The following is a 15920-nucleotide window of genomic DNA, read 5'->3' as shown; positions in this document are numbered from 1 at the left end:
ATATTACATTTTAGAGTTTGTCATGTTAGGGTTGGATCTGCAAAACAATCAAACAATTTTATGATCTCTCCTAGTAAAAGCCCGGTCTAAGATAAAACCAAACCATAATAATTGAGTTTAGCTCTAATAATCTATTTTGTTTTTACTTTTTCTTTTGTTAAAACCCACTTGAAATTCAATTTTTTAAGAAAAAAATCCAGCTCATCATAGACATTTGAAAAATAGTTTGGTTCCTTTGTTACATTCTATTGTGTCAATGTTTTCTTAGTTTTTTCCTTTTTCTTTCTCACCGATCTTTTTTTAGATAAAACATGCTTTCTTAAATCCTATTTCTAAATTATTTATTTTGTCTGCGCCATAGAAATTAAACTGTCAACCATTTACAAATGATACAGCTGGAACAAAACTATTGGTTACAAAGTAAAAAATATATATAAATAAAATAGATAAAGATATTTTGTTTTTATTTTGGGCCGAAGGACCCACATTATATAAAAACCTACTTCACTTGGTCGTAGGGTTGTGAAAGTCGGCAGACATAAAACCGAACATCCTCGAACACTGTTCCCATTTACTCACAATCTGCACACATAGGGATTTTCGCTTCTCTCTCGATTCATATACACTAAATCCCTTCAGAAAACTCTGCCAATCAATCGAGTGAATGGGGACCCCAAGAAAGATGTGGACATTGGCGGAAGAATCGGCCCTCCTGGCTGGAGTAGCCAAGCACGGTGCTGGAAAATGGAAGACCATCCTCACCGATGAAGAATTTGCTCCTCGCCTAGTTAATCGATCCAATGTTGATCTCAAGGTTCATATCTCCTCATTCTTTCTAATGTACCATCTGTTCTTGCTTCAATCGTATGTTTGCAAGTTGACAACCTTGCATTTTGATTTATTGATTCGATTCTGCGATGTTTTCATGCAAATCGGTTTAATTTTTGATCCTTTGCATGCCTTCATGGTATATATATATATATATATATATATATATATATATATATATATATATATATATATATATATATATATATATATATATATATATATATATATATATATATGTGAAGACACACACGAAGAGGTTTCTAGGAAAAGCCATATAGTCGAATGTTGCGTTTTGGCTAACCTCAACACTCTTATAATTTTCCGATCTGGAGCTTCTAATATATAAAATGACCAGATCTATACTTATCGAGCTTAAAGTAATATAGACACAACAATGTTTGTGTAAATTTCGCAACATAAAAATTATTTGGTTTAATGTGTAAAATTTAGGGTTTCTCATTGGATATGTATGATGCAGATATCCAAGGTTCCAATGGATTGCATGATTCGTGGTCTTTAGCTCAAGTAGTATTAATTTATCTTTAAAACAAATAGTTGTGAATTTTATATATACCACTTACAAGAAAAAAGAAAGTTGTTTATTACGATTTGCATATAATTTTTAATGATATATTCTTTTGATACACTATTAAAAAAAAGGTGAAAGTTTACATCTGTCCATTCAAGTATTTTAAACTCTTAGATTAATGCATATATGTACTTGTTTCACTTTCAGATTTGAATATCTGAAGGGTTAATTTCTTCTTCATGTTATGTTTAGTTATGTATGTATATAATTATCTTTGATAAATTCAACGGGATGTTCATGTCTAATTAGCTGGAGAACAAAATCAATGGGACGTTCATCATTGATAGTCGTAGAGATCAATCTGAATATCTAAATATGTCGTTATATTCTCTAAAAGTTGATGAAAAATTGAGTTTACATCCATAAATACAGTTATTTATAACATGATATACAAAGCAAGTTTAGATCTACATCGACACTTACAATTAAGGTATTGCAATCATTGTTGAATTATGACGTTCTTGCCGTACACAAATCGAATAGGGTACAGACATGAATTGTGAATATTGAGGAGGAACATCTTTTTCCTAAATTACACATGAAATTGCCTTAATTTCCATATGATACGTATTAATTTTATTAATTATCATCTACACTTGCAGGATAAATGGCGTAACCTTAGCTATCATGTGCCGAGCAGTGCTTGGCCAGCTCCCGAAAGCTCATCAGATAATAACTATAAGGAAAGTGAGCCTTGGTACGTATATTTTCTCATCATGAAAATTATGACATATTGCCAACGATGTTTTGGTGGATTCTTAGTTTCTTAATGTTGCTATTCTATTAGGTACCATGATATGATTCTTCAAGCACTTTCATCTGTGGAGAACCCGGATGGACATGGGATTGATATAAATTCAATTCATTCTTATATTGAGGTTTAATCTATACATCAATAGTTTTCTTTTGTTTACATATGTTAAACTAATTTATTAATTTTCTTTCTTGTTTATGTTATTTCTTAACCATATAGTAGAGCATTAATGCAAGAAATCTCACAAATTATAAAGATATAGATGCTTGAATGTTTCTAATTCCTTATAGTTATAGAGTATGTCTTCATGAGCCTTTTATATGCTTATTCAAATAAGTAGATTGTTTGGAGTAAAAACTTTTGGTTAGTCTATTAATAAAAACAGATAAACAATGATATTTTTTAGAATTAATTTCATTCTATTTTCACATGTTGCAGCAAAAGTCTGATAAAAAGTTGCCAGAAGTTTTTAGTATCTATTTGACAACAAAGCTCAGGAGAATGGCGACACAAGGGAAAATTGAGAGGGTGAGTAGTTCTACTCATGAATCCATACCAAGCTTTTTAATTGTGTTAGGCTAATGATTTGGGAATCAATATTCATATGAGAATGTAAAGAACAATTTTGGAGCGTCAGGTTTAAAATATCATAGATTATTATTGAATCTTTAGTATTTTAAACTTTCCAAAATTAAAAGTATTTAATTATGGATAAGAATTGATTGTGATTCTCATCGAAACCATTAACTCGTTTGATCTGACGCTTTAAATCGTTCTTACCTTCAAATAATAGTTGTGATTCTCAAAACAACTTAACCCTCTCTATCTCTCTTTTATATATATATATATATATATATATATATATATATATATATATATATATATATATATATATATATATATATATATATATATAATAAATCTTTTTCATAGTCATGAAAAAAAACTTGTTTGTGGCAATGTCTCTCTCTTTTCATCTTGATTGATTTCATTTTCGAAAAAATATAAAATTTTCATAATTATTGTAAAACACCTTTTAATTAATATAAATAAATGGTGATTAAAATGATAATGGTAAAAAAATAACCAAAAACTATTTTTATCTTTAAATATAGTATACAACTATATACTTTTAATATAAGTTACTAACCTAACAAGTCCCAACAATGAAAAATGTTTATAGTTGGAAACTGTAAGTTATATTAAAAGTTAATATGTTGTTGGAGGTTTTTTAATTTATTGAAACATTATAATCTGTGAATGATCATATAATATTTTTTTTGTAGGAATGATTAAAATTTTAATTTATCCATCATAATGAACAAAGACGGACTTAAAAACAATAGTTATGTCCTGAAAAATTATGATAAAAATTGACAACACTTTAGGGCCTAATTTTCGGACGGTCAAGTTTGATCAATGTTGAACTATTTTGTCCATATCTACTCAAGATCTTCGATAACAATGGTACAAATAAATATGCAGAATGGTAATCTTTACAAGATCAAACATGATGTACCAGTGGATCATGAGAACAACACTGATGAGCAACAGGAAGTCAACAACAATTCTGAAGAAACAGAGGAAGATTTGGCATCGTATGCTGCCTATCAAGTTGCTGTGGCTGAAGACGCACAACGTAAAGCAATAGAAGCATGTAAAGAGGTAGATCGCTTGCAGAACCTTGTTGAAGAGAGTATGGCAATGCTAAAATTTGCTGAAGAGGCATATGAAATAGGTCAATTACATTATGTTGCCTTGATTATTAACTAATCTTCATATTTTCTCTTTCATAATATAACTATATATTTAATATTGCAGTTTTAAGAGACGGGTTTGTTCTGCTTCGTTGTGATTCTTATAGTGTGCATGAGTCAAGAAGTGTTTCATCGAACGATGATATTCCGAAAGAGGATTAGAAGATTTGGATCCATTAATTTTTTTTATATCCTTATAGTGTTGTGTGCATGGTTATTGGTTAGTCAAAATGTTGTTGTCTGTTGTGATGAAATTGTTGTGTGTTATGGTGAGTCAAAATATTGTTGTGTGTTATGGTGAGTCAAACCTATTTGTTTGTTGAAACTAAGTCATTCCGCCAAACTTTCGGGGTAGTATATGACTACATGTATGCATCCAAATCTATTTTATGTTGTATTTTGTGGTTTTATTTAGTTATATTTTCTTATAAGGGTAATTAAGTAACTTTAGCATGATAATGAAATTAAAATCCATTAATTCATGGAAATTACCATAAAAATCTCTTTGACCAACTATTTAACCCCAGCCTCCATATCATACGTATTCTATTTCTGCCAACTCCCATTTTCTTATTGATGAATGAACATCGTCTGATCAAAAAAGGTAGTCGAAACCTCTTGCTGCAAATTTGTTTTCACATTTCGTTGATTAAGAAGACTGTAATATTTAATATCTATCGCTCCTACCGATTTGTACACATGGTACTGACCAGACAAAATGAAGATGTTATTATCGGCGACTCCATCTCCAATCGAAGCTAGCTTCTATCTCCAATCAACTCAATTACATAACAAAATAGCCACGTTCTTTGAGTTTAATTTACCAAACTTGCAATTCCATTCCATAGAAAACAGATTTTTTTCTTCTTTTTTTCCAACTAGCTAATTTCTACAACTTCAGCTTTTAGTTTTAGATTTTTATAATGGTGTTGAAATATCTTGTTGTTCATATGAATTTGATGTTGATGGTTCTAAATTGGAATTTTTTTTCATTCATGATTCATTGAAAATGTGGTGATTTAGGGAGCGCCCTTAAAGTGTTTGATAAAATGTCAAAGAGAAATATGGCAGTCTCAGATTATATTCATGGTTAGTGATGGAATGTTTATTGTTGTGCATCTCATCTTCAAAGGTAAACAAAATCAAAACAGAGAATTATGTTATTCTATCATACTTTAAATTTAGAATTCCTCTCATTTTTCTTTCAATATTGAAAGAGAGGAAATCATTTTTCGAATATGAAATATATCAGGTGCTGGTTGGACGATTAGAGTTGGTGTTTGCATTTTGAAGGTATAGTTTCTAGAGAACATTTTGGCCCTGCTCTAGCATTTTCTTTCTGTATTTTAAAATGGGTTTATTTTTGTGAAATTTAAATGCATTCTATAGTGTATTCCCTTTAAGATAATTAAGCTAATTCTGTGAGAATGTTTTTTTTTCCTCATCATTAGGTGTTTATTCTTATCTACAATTGTTTCGTTCTTTAAGAATACATATTTCATTCTTTAAGAATATTTTGTATCTAATGTATTCTTCTATTTGAATAATGTGTAGAGAGTATTATAATCTTGGAGAATCACATAAGAATAATTATGCCAGAATTGTATTTCCGGTATAATCACATAAGAATGATTATGGTAGAATCACATAAGAATTATTTTGCAAGCGTTGTATTGCAATTGGCTGATATTTTAACATGAATTTTGTTTCTTATGTTTTTCAGATGTTTCAAGTTTTACCTAGGGATCACTTACCATCCTCGAGTTTATCTCCTTTTGCAGCTCCATGAATTTTGTTTCTTATGTTTATTTTAAACTATTAAACTCCGTCTTGTATAAAATTTGTATTCAATTAAAATTATTGGTTTTGATAATATGTGTTTATAATATTATGTTCATAGTTGTATACCATTCTGACAGAATTACAGAACATCATTCTAATAAAATAAGATTCTGATCGAATAAAATCGATTTATCCTTACAAATTACGTTTGAATTTGAATTAATTTGAAAAAAATCATATTTTTTAAATCAAAATCATTAATTATCCCATGAATCTCGATTTTTCCTTTTTTAAATTTGTCTCAATTGACTAAAATGCCCTTATGCTGAAATTTGTGTGATTATATGGTACATGTTACCCTATTGTAATATCATAGACCCTCAGATCATGACTTTTGATTCTGTTTCATCTGGTGGTCCATATCTGTGCATTCTGGCACACAATAGTTAGTAAGAACAAAATAACCTAGACCTATATATATATATATATATATATATATATATATATATATATATATATATATATATAAGATCGTGAAGTATTTTTAGATTAGAAATTTTCGTTTTAATCTTGGGATCATTGTTAGTACAATTGTTAAGGCAAAGGAAATAATTTCATATCAGTGAGTTGTTAATGATTTTAGTGTCATCACTTATCAATACATTCAGTGTTAAAAGGATTTTATTCGAGACCGGATGAGTTCCATTTGGTTATATTCTGAAGTAGGAGCTTTCGAGTGCAGACTAAATAGCTAAAAGGGATCAAGAACACAGGGGCCCAACGGCAGCTCCCATGGTGGGGTTTCAAGGGGCATCGCCTTATGGGGGTCTAGGAGCAAAACCCCTATAGGGGTCCAAAGGACAGAGCCCTAGCAGGGCTCTTTCCTGAAAAATACCATATATAAAAAATGGTCCCAACCAAATTTTCTAGCCAAAAACCCAATGTTAGTGTCGATTACAAAAGTGGGTATGTCGTTTTCCTTCCTAGCCATCATCTTCTACATATAAACGAAGACTTGAATGTTGCAGAAGATATATACATACGAGAATCCTAGTTCTCATCCATCATATATATATATATATATATATATATATATATATATATATATATATATATATATATATATATATATATTCGATGGGTCCAACTTCAATGATTGGATCCGCAACATTCGCATGGTCACCCGTTACGAGGACAAAGAGTATGTTCTCGATAAGGAGCTAAAAGAGGTCAATGTGAACACTACCACTCCTAAAGAAATCGTTGCTTACGAGACTCATGAGCGAGATGCTACGAAGGTTGATTGCGTCATGCTCGCAACGATGAATGCGGAACTCCAAAAGTCCTACGAGGACTATTATCCCTACGAGATGCACCAAGATTTGATGGAAAGGTACCATCAAAGTGCTAGGCAGGAACGGTATGAGATCATCACTGCGATGATCACTACCAAAATAAAGGATGGAGAGTCCATCATGGCCCACTTGGAGAAAATGCAGAGATACATGGACCCCTTGCTGAAGTTAAATGTTAACTTCGATGAGGAGCTAACCATAGATATTATTCTACACTCGTTACCTCCTTACTACGACTAGTTTCGTATGACCTACCACATGAACAAGGAGTAGGTCACTCTAAGTAAGCTTCAAGGCCTGCTAAGGACTGTTGAGAGTAGTCTAGAAGGCAAATATATTGCATCTACTCCTACTACTATTGCCCTTGTCTTGGAGATTGGGCAAGGAAAGGGAAAGAAGATGAAGACTCCTTCTAAGAGCCACAAGGGAAAGTCTTACAATGGTACCTCTTCTAGTGGAACCAAATCTGGTTCTGCTACTCCCTCTTCCAACCCGAAGGAAGCAGAGTGGTACTACTGCCACGAGAAAGGGCATTCGAAACGAAGCTGCCCGAAGTACCTGAAGGACATCAAGGATGGGAAGATAAAGCCATCCTTCACAGGTATTTATACTATTCAATCTAATAACTCATCCCATGCTATATCTTGGGTCCTCAATAAAGGATGTGGTTTTCACATTTGTTTTGATTTGCAGGGTCTAATAAGAAGTGAGGATGTGGAGCATGGGAAGATAAACTTGATCATGGAGAATAGGAAAGCGTCGCCTGTCACCAATATTGGATTTTACTCTTTAGTGCTTAGTAGTAGGTTAGGTATAGATTTGAATAATTGTTGTTATTTGTTAGAAATGACACAAAACATTATTTCTTTTCATGGTTTGTATAAACAAGGTTTTAGATTTTCGATTAATAATGAAAAATGGTTATATTAATGCTTTCTTGAATGGTACTTTCTATTTTGAAGCATTGCCTTGTAATGGAATATATGAAATTGTGATGGTTGTAGGCAAATTAGGAAATGATGTGTTACATATTGATTCTTCCAATGGTTTGGATAAAGCATGCTTGTGGCATTGTCATCTTGGACATGTCAACAAGAAGCGCATAGCCCAATTCCAAAAGGATGGAGTGTTGGAGTCATTCGACCTTAGGGACGATGACACGTGCGAGTCTTGTTTACTTGGAAAGATGACCAAAGTCACCCTTCACTGGCACTTGTGAAAGGGGTGAGGTTTTATTGGATCTCATACATACCGATGTATGTGGGCCCTTTAGATCCACCACAAGGGATACGAACCACTTCTATGTGACTTTCACCGATGATTATAGCAAATATGGGTATATCTACTTAATCAAGCACAAATCAGAAACCTTTGAAAAGTTCACAGAGTTCAAGAAAGAAGTGGAAAATCAGTTGGGCAGGAAAATTAAGATGCTCCGATCCGATCGAGGAGGTGAGTACCTTAGTATGGAATTCCATGACTACCTCAAGTAATGCAGAATTGTTTCGCAATTGACGCCACCTAGGACACCGCAGTTGAATAGTGTGGCTGAGCGGCGCAATCGAACCTTGTTGGATATGGTCCGTTCCATGATGAGTCGAGCTTCGTTACCTATCTCATATTTGGGGTATGCCTTAGAGACTGCCGCCCATATCCTTAATCTAGTCTCGACTAAGAAGGTTGCCAAAACACCTTACGAGATGTGGACAGAGAAAGCTCCCTCGTTTGCACATATCAAGGTTTGGGGTTGCGAGGCTTTCGTAAGACAAGAGACTCACGACAAGCTTGAACCTTGTAATGAGCGGTTTATTTTCATCGGCTATCCATAGAAGTCCTTTAGATATCTCTTCTATAGACCGAGTGACAATGTTGTCTTCATTGCGAGGAATGGGGTTTTCCGAGAGCGAGAACTCATTTGCCGAAAGGGCAGTGGGAGGAAAATTGATCTTGAAGAGCTTCAAGAATCAATCGATGAAGGAACCTCTAACACTGGCTCTCAACCCGAGGAGGAAACTCATGTTGAACCGATTGACGAGTCCTTACCTCTTAGACGTTCTAGTAGAGTTAGTGTTCCACCTGTATTATATGGTTTCTATATAACTGTTGAGGGTGATACATTTACTAGTGATAGTACACTGATAAATTTGGATGAACCTAACACCTACAAGGAAGCCATGGCAGGCCCGGAGTCTACAAAATGGAAAGAGGCTATGGACAGCGAGATTCAGTCCATGTATGACAATGAAGTTTGGAACTTGGTTGACAATGTACCGGATCGTAAGACAATCGGGTGCAAGTGGATCTTCAAGAAGAAGACCGACATGGATGGGAAAGTACACACGTATAAGGAGCGATTGGTTGTGAAGGGCTTTACTCAAAATCCCAAAGTTGACTATGATGAGACCTTCTCACCAGTTAAGAAGATTAAATATATAAGGTTTATGCTAGCCATAGCTGCGTTTCATGATTATGAAATATGGAAGATGGATGTCAAAACCACTTTCCTTAATGGGAAGTTGGCTGAGGATGTTTACATGAGTCAGCCAGAGGGTATTTTCAATGCAGAGCACTCTAATAAAGTTTGTAAGCTTGAGAAATCCATTTATGGATTGAAACAAGTGTCTTGCAGATGGAATCTTTGTTTCGATGAGAAAGTCAAAGAGTTTGGTTTCTCAAGAAGCGAGGATGAATCATGTGTATATGTCAAAGCAAGTAGGAGTATAGTTAGCTTTATCGTTTTGTATGTGGACGACATACTTCTCATAGGAAACGACGACCCAACCTTGAAGGAGGTTAAGTCCTGGCTTGGGAAGTGTTTCTCTATGAAGGACCTCGGAGAAGCTACTTATATTCTTGGGATAAGGATTTTGAGAAATAAGTGTAGCACCTGGTTCCTGGTACGTAAATTTCATTTGAGCTCTTTTTCATTTTAAGCCTTGGACTCGGCGAGTTGTAGGTCCGACTCGCCGAGTAGAGACGGGACCCGGGACACGTTTAAGTTGGCGACTCGGCGAGTCCATATCCTGGACTCGGCAAGTCACCGCTGTTTGAGGAAACCCTAAGTTTCAGGGGTTTGCACCCTATTTAAGCCCTCATTCCGCCCCAAGCCAGCCCCCATTCACCCTCAGAGCCCTAACCCTCGTTCAAAGCTTTATTCCTTGAGAGTTTGAAGCATTCTTAGTGTGTTTTGAAGTTTTAGAGAAGGGAGAAGAGTGGATCAAGAAGAGGAAGAGGAGGTCATCCATCTTTGAGCAATCTCAGTGTTTTCCTTGAGGTAAAACTTGATTTTCCCCTCTGATTTCGTGCTTATTGTTCCTTATAACTCCATTTAAGTCCTTCTTGAGCCATTTCCAAGCTTGTGTATGTTTAAGGATTCGTAATAAGCTGAGTAACCTCTAGATCTAGGTGGGATTGAGCTCTAGGAGCTTGGATCTACTGCCTTTATGGACCCATATTGCATGAAAACCCTAGATCTACTCTTTTTGTGCATTTTGAGCCCTAAAACCCTCATCGGTGAATATCTACACGTAAAGTTGGAAACTTTACGTGTTATTCATGCTCTAGGAACCCAGATCTATGGATAGCATAAGTTGGATTCAAGCAGAATCGCGTGTGTAGTAGTTGCATGAGGCCGACTCGGCGAGTCGAGTCGTGAGTCCCCGAGTTTTCCCTTTTCGTGTTTGCTGAGTGGGAGTAGTGAGTCACGGGGTGTGACTCAGTGAGTTGGAAGCCGAACTCGTCCATGAAGGAACTCAGCGAGTCAATGCCCTGAATCGGCGAGTTCAAGGCAATCTTCTTAGATCAAGAACAGACTCGGCGAGCTGTTCATACAACTCGGCGAGTCTCAGCATAAGTGTTCGTTGGATGAAGATGAACTCGGCGAGTTGTTCATACAACTCGGCGAGTAGGATGAAGGACTTGAACATCAGTTTAGAAGGAGAACTCGTCGAGTCAACGCCTAACTCGACGAGTAGAGACGAGATTCAGGACAATCGATTGGATAGGGACTCAGCGAGTTGGAGAGCCAACTCGGCGAGTCGGGTCAACTGAAAGTTGACTTTGACCTTGACTTATGACATGATCAGGGGTAAAATGGTCATTTTACCCAAAGGACTATTATCAGTAATTGATTGAGTATGTTGTGGGAATTGCAGCCGGAGGATTTCCGGAGCAGCAGCAGCAGCAGCAGTAGGCAATCAGTTCCCAATTAGATCAGCAGCTACTTCGAGGTAAGTTACCTTCCAGTAGCGGTGGGTCTAAGGCCACAATGTCGGCCCACCAGTAGGAGACGTATGATAGATGATTGTCTCTATGATATCATCTAGGTTTGCTACTACCTGATATGTTAAATGCTAGGATGATATGTTATATGTGACAGTAGTAGAGTTCGGTTGTTAGGACCGGAGGGTAGTCAGACACCCCAGATACGTCTGACAGTATGTAATGTTATGTTTATATGCTAGCATGATCTGTTATATGAGTTAGAGGTAGTAGGAGGGGAGCAGTCCCCGAGTTCGGTTGTTAGGACCGAAGGATAGTTCAGACACCCCAGATATGTCTGATAATATGTTATGTTATGATATGTGATAGTAGTAGTAGTAGTAGGGGGTGAAATAGTCCCCGAGGTTTGGTCGTTAGGACCGAAGGGTAGTCAGCACCCCAGAATAGCTTGACACGGGTAGACGGCACCCCAGAATGGCCGCACGGGTAGACGGCACCCCAGAATGGCCGCACGGGTAGTCGGCACCCCAGAATGGCCGTACCGGGTAGTCAGGCACCCCAGAATAGCCTGGCAGTATGTATGATATGTGTTGTATGGTATGTGGTACGATGGGGGAACTCACTAAGCTTTGTGCTTACGTTTTTCAGTTGTTGTTTCAGGTACCTCTTCAGCTAGGGGAAAGGAGCCGGCGCGGTAGCGGCATATCACACACACTCTTGTTTCCGCAGTTATGAGTTTATTCTGGGATTGATACTCTGATATTTTGGTTGTTTAAATGTTGTGGATGTCAAATTTGGTTTTCGATGTGAAATGGTTTAGTTAAACAATGTTTTAATTATTAATGTTTTCTAAGTAATGTTTTAAAAACGAAATTTTTGGACGTGAAAATTAGGTCGTTACAATAGGAGTAAGAGACTAATACGACTTAGTCAAAGTACTTACTTAGACAAAATGTTAAAACATTTTAGCGTGGAAAATTCCAAGAAAGGGGAGTTACCAATCCAAAGCAATACCAAGTTGAGTAAGACTTAAAGCCCAAGTACCGATTCCGAGATAGCAGAGATGAGCAGAGTACCTTATGCTTGTGCAGTTAGCTCAATCATGTATAATATGACATGTACTCGCCCTGATGTGGTCTTTACTTTGAGCATGGTCAGCAGATATCAAGGGAACCCTGGTAGAGCACATTGGACCGCAGTAAAGAATATTCTCAAGTACCTTCGAAGGACTAATGAATGGTTTGTTATCCTTGGTGGGAGTGATGACTTGAAATGGTGAGCGTATAGTGACGCTAGTTTTCAGACTGGCCGGGATAATTTCCGCTCGCAGTCGGGTTGGGTCTTTACCCTGAATGGAGGAGCAGTGACTTGGAAAAGTTCCAAGCAGGATATCGTAGCTTATTTAACGTGCGAATCAGAGTACATACCAGCGAGCGAAGCGTCAAAGGGGGCAATATGGCTAAAGAACTTCATCGGAAACTTTGGAGTTGTACCGGCCATAAAGGAGCCTATGGAGATTTTCTGCGATAACGAAGGTGCGGTTGTCTTGACCAAGGAACCGAGGGATCATGGCAGATCCAGACATATCGACATAAAATATCATTTCATTAAACATTAGGTAGAAGAGGGACTCCTCGTGGTAAAGAGGGTATCGTTAGAAGAGAACCCATCAGACCCCCTTATGAAGGGACTGAGTAGGGTTAAGCACTTGTAGCACGCTAGGAGCATCGGGTTGAAGGACGATATTAGTTTTAGTAATTAGATAGCCTTAGAAACTTGTAATAGATAAATTGTAATTGACATTTTGATGATTAAATAAAGGTGTTTTATTTATAAGTAATGTTATTGTCTTATGTCAATTATTTACTATTGTTTCACTTTGCATGTTTTGACTTCCTAAATAATAAGATTATTTAAACCATCCACAGTCGATCATACGCAAGAAGTAAGTATGAAAGAAGACTGTCATGAAATGGCTTGTAGATTGTCTAAGTGTTTAGACATAGCAAATGTTTGCTGCAACGTTCATGAGTGCTCTTGAAATATGATTTGAGTATTGGATTAAACCCACACTCACATGAATTACTTCATGGAATTTAATCACGAGTGACTGTGAGATGATAATATCATATAGTCTTTTAACGTAGATATATGAGTTGTTGTTTACGAGTCAGTTATGCATTGATAGTGCATAAACGCATCAGTAACTTAATGTTATAAAACGCATTGTTATGTACGATTTGATGAATAAATAGTACAAGCATATAAGTCGAAGTTTATCTGTTCCTTTTATCCTACGAGAAACAAACTGATGGACAATAAGTATGACTATGTTCAATTAAGTTCTATGTCAAATGAATCAGAGATCGAGAAACAAACTGATGGACAATAAGTATGACTATGTTCCATGTAATTGTCCACACGATATCTTGAAAACGGAGGACTATACAATCCCTTATCTAAAGGACGTGTCAGAGTTCGATAGCGGTTTTTGAGAGCTACGATTGCTAATCGATCTTGAAGTCGTACTTGCATTTATAGTTATTAGACTTATCCAAGTGGGAGACTGTTGGATTAGTGTCTAAGCTCATAACTATATTTGGTATGTACTTGACCCAGTTGTAGCATGGTCCTTTTGGGTTGCCTTCACCGAAGCAACTTGACTGGATGAATAATGGAGAAAGAGGTTATTATGGTTTATTAATATATTATATGAATAATATATTAAAGGAGAAATTATAATATTTACTTAACATTGGTCAAGAATTAATTTAGAATTAATTTTATGGTCAAAAGAGGTTAATTGAATTAAGGGGACTGAACTTGTAATTATTGCATAATTGCAAAGTGGGCTGAGGAAACCCTAAAGATAGGGAGTGGACGAAATCCATATGGATAGCCCATAAGATTTCATCCAAGGGCTTGTTTCTGGAATGTTCTTGTGAGCTGCTTAGAGCCAAAGCAACCGGATGAGGACTTTGACTGAAACCCTAATTCCTCACCTATATAAAGGAACTTAGGCTTCACAATTTTGGCTACCACTTGAACTCTAGAGATCATAGAGCCAATTTTGAACCTTCCTTCTCTCTCCAAGATCATCCAATTGCTTTGGTGTTTGTGATTCATTAGAGGCATCGCATTTGAGGTGATAGGTTTCTCAAAATCTCAAGATCTTCAAGCTACAATCAAAGGTATTATCTTTGTTGGTGATTTGTTATCATCAATGTTATTTAAGTGTAATGGGATTACTTTGTTGACTAAAAAAATGATCTTGATAAATATTAAACAAGTAAGGAAGGTGTGGAGTACACACTTGTTTAAGTTTGATCAAGTATCAAAGTACACTGTCATTTAAGGGCGAAACCCCTGAACGAATGGGGGTCCGGGGGCAGCGCCCCTGGGAACGGGGTCCAAGGGGCGGCAGCCCCTGGCGGGGTCCAAGGGGCAGAGCCCCTGGCTGGGATCGAAAATCCAAATTTTGAATATTTGACCCGGTTTTAACTTTGCATTAATCCTTATACCAAACCCGGATTTATAACAGTTTTGACTGTTGAGAAAACTGTTATATGACAATTTTGACAGTTTTTCAGACAAGGAATGTATATAACCAATTTTTAGTCAGTTTTCTGGTACTCACGAAAATTACACCATCTCATTCTCTCTTTCTTTCTCTTTGATTTTATCTGAGTCTTATCGAATTGAGGATTTGGGAGTACCACCCAAATACTTCGATTTGAAAGTGATTATCACGATTCTCAGATTTCCAAGTGCCACTAAACCATATTTCTAACAATCTTAACTCTTCATTAGATGTAGATTTTGATTTTTATTGTATGCTAGATTAGGGTTTGCAAGCCTTGGATAATTATTGCATGTACAACTAGAAAAACTAGATCCAAGCATTAGGGTTTGCATGTACAACATAGGATTGATGTATTGCTCATAACCCATCAGATTTGTCGTTTCAGCTCAGGTTTTCCTTAGATTTGTCCATTTCTAGCACTATTTGGTTCAGATCCATTTGTTTTTTTGCCAAGATCTGTTCAGATCGATTTGGTTCTTGAAAAGATCTTTTCAGATCTATTTAACCATCATTTAGATCTCAAGATCTACTCCGTTTTCAATTCAAATCTCTAGATCTATTTTCATTTTCAAGTTCAGATATGTAGATCTGCTTTCGTCTTGAAGCTCAGATCTCAAGATATGTTGAGTTTTTATCTCATGTGAACATTTATGAAGCTTGCAAAGACATTTTCGAACTATCAACGTTTTTAGCTCAAATTTCCAAATCTGTATGTTTTTGTTCACATAATCATCTCTCAAATTTAAAAACACCAACTCATACCCATTTTTACTTATATTTTCAGGGAGAAAAGAGGTTCATAGGAGCTTTTCTCCATATTTGTCAATATTTTCGTGTTTTATCTAAGCAACTTGAGAGTTGAAGAACTTTTTGATAAATATTTATTTCATTTTCAGTTCATGTTATAAAGAAATCATGTTCAGTTTATGATTCTCTTTGCAAAACTATGTTGAAGTTGTTTATTTAGTGTTTCCTTCAAAGCTTAAAGAAGGAAAACGAATTTTTTCAAATCTGTTGTCTTGTTTAAATTTTGATGGCTTGTTGAGCA

General features: G+C 35.9%; 1 protein-coding gene across 1 annotated transcript; it reads left to right on the top strand.

Moving 5' to 3' along the window:
• The first annotated feature begins 560 nt into the window (after nucleotides 1-560).
• Nucleotides 561-4275, top strand: LOC145100423 (telomere repeat-binding factor 5-like). Its single transcript, XM_079037703.1, has 6 exons — nucleotides 561-814; nucleotides 2023-2117; nucleotides 2208-2298; nucleotides 2613-2702; nucleotides 3660-3912; nucleotides 3996-4275. Exons 1-6 carry the CDS (start codon nucleotides 665-667, stop codon nucleotides 4091-4093), a joined length of 777 nt encoding a protein of 258 aa, XP_078893829.1. The 5' UTR covers nucleotides 561-664; the 3' UTR covers nucleotides 4094-4275.
• The last annotated feature ends 11645 nt before the right edge of the window (nucleotides 4276-15920 follow it).

Source organism: Lactuca serriola, chromosome 4 (genome assembly GCF_051521515.1).
Source record: "Lactuca serriola cultivar US96UC23 chromosome 4, Lser_US96UC23_V15, whole genome shotgun sequence".
In the NCBI taxonomy this organism is placed as follows: Eukaryota; Viridiplantae; Streptophyta; class Magnoliopsida; order Asterales; family Asteraceae; genus Lactuca; species Lactuca serriola.
The sequence above is the reverse complement of the archived record's forward strand: the minus strand, read 5'-3'. Positions and strand labels throughout refer to the sequence as shown.

What these genes read in the sequence shown, in the direction of transcription:
- LOC145100423 (XM_079037703.1), top strand. Translation starts at nt 665, where the DNA reads ATGGGGACCCCAAGAAAGATGTGGACATTGGCGGAAGAATCGGCCCTC. An exon ending in TATAAGGAAAGTGAGCCTTG is followed by an intron (nt 2,118 to 2,207) that starts GTACGTATATTT and finishes CTATTCTATTAG; the next exon opens with GTACCATGATATGATTCTTC. An exon ending in CACAAGGGAAAATTGAGAGG is followed by an intron (nt 2,703 to 3,659) that starts GTGAGTAGTTCT and finishes ATAAATATGCAG; the next exon opens with AATGGTAATCTTTACAAGAT.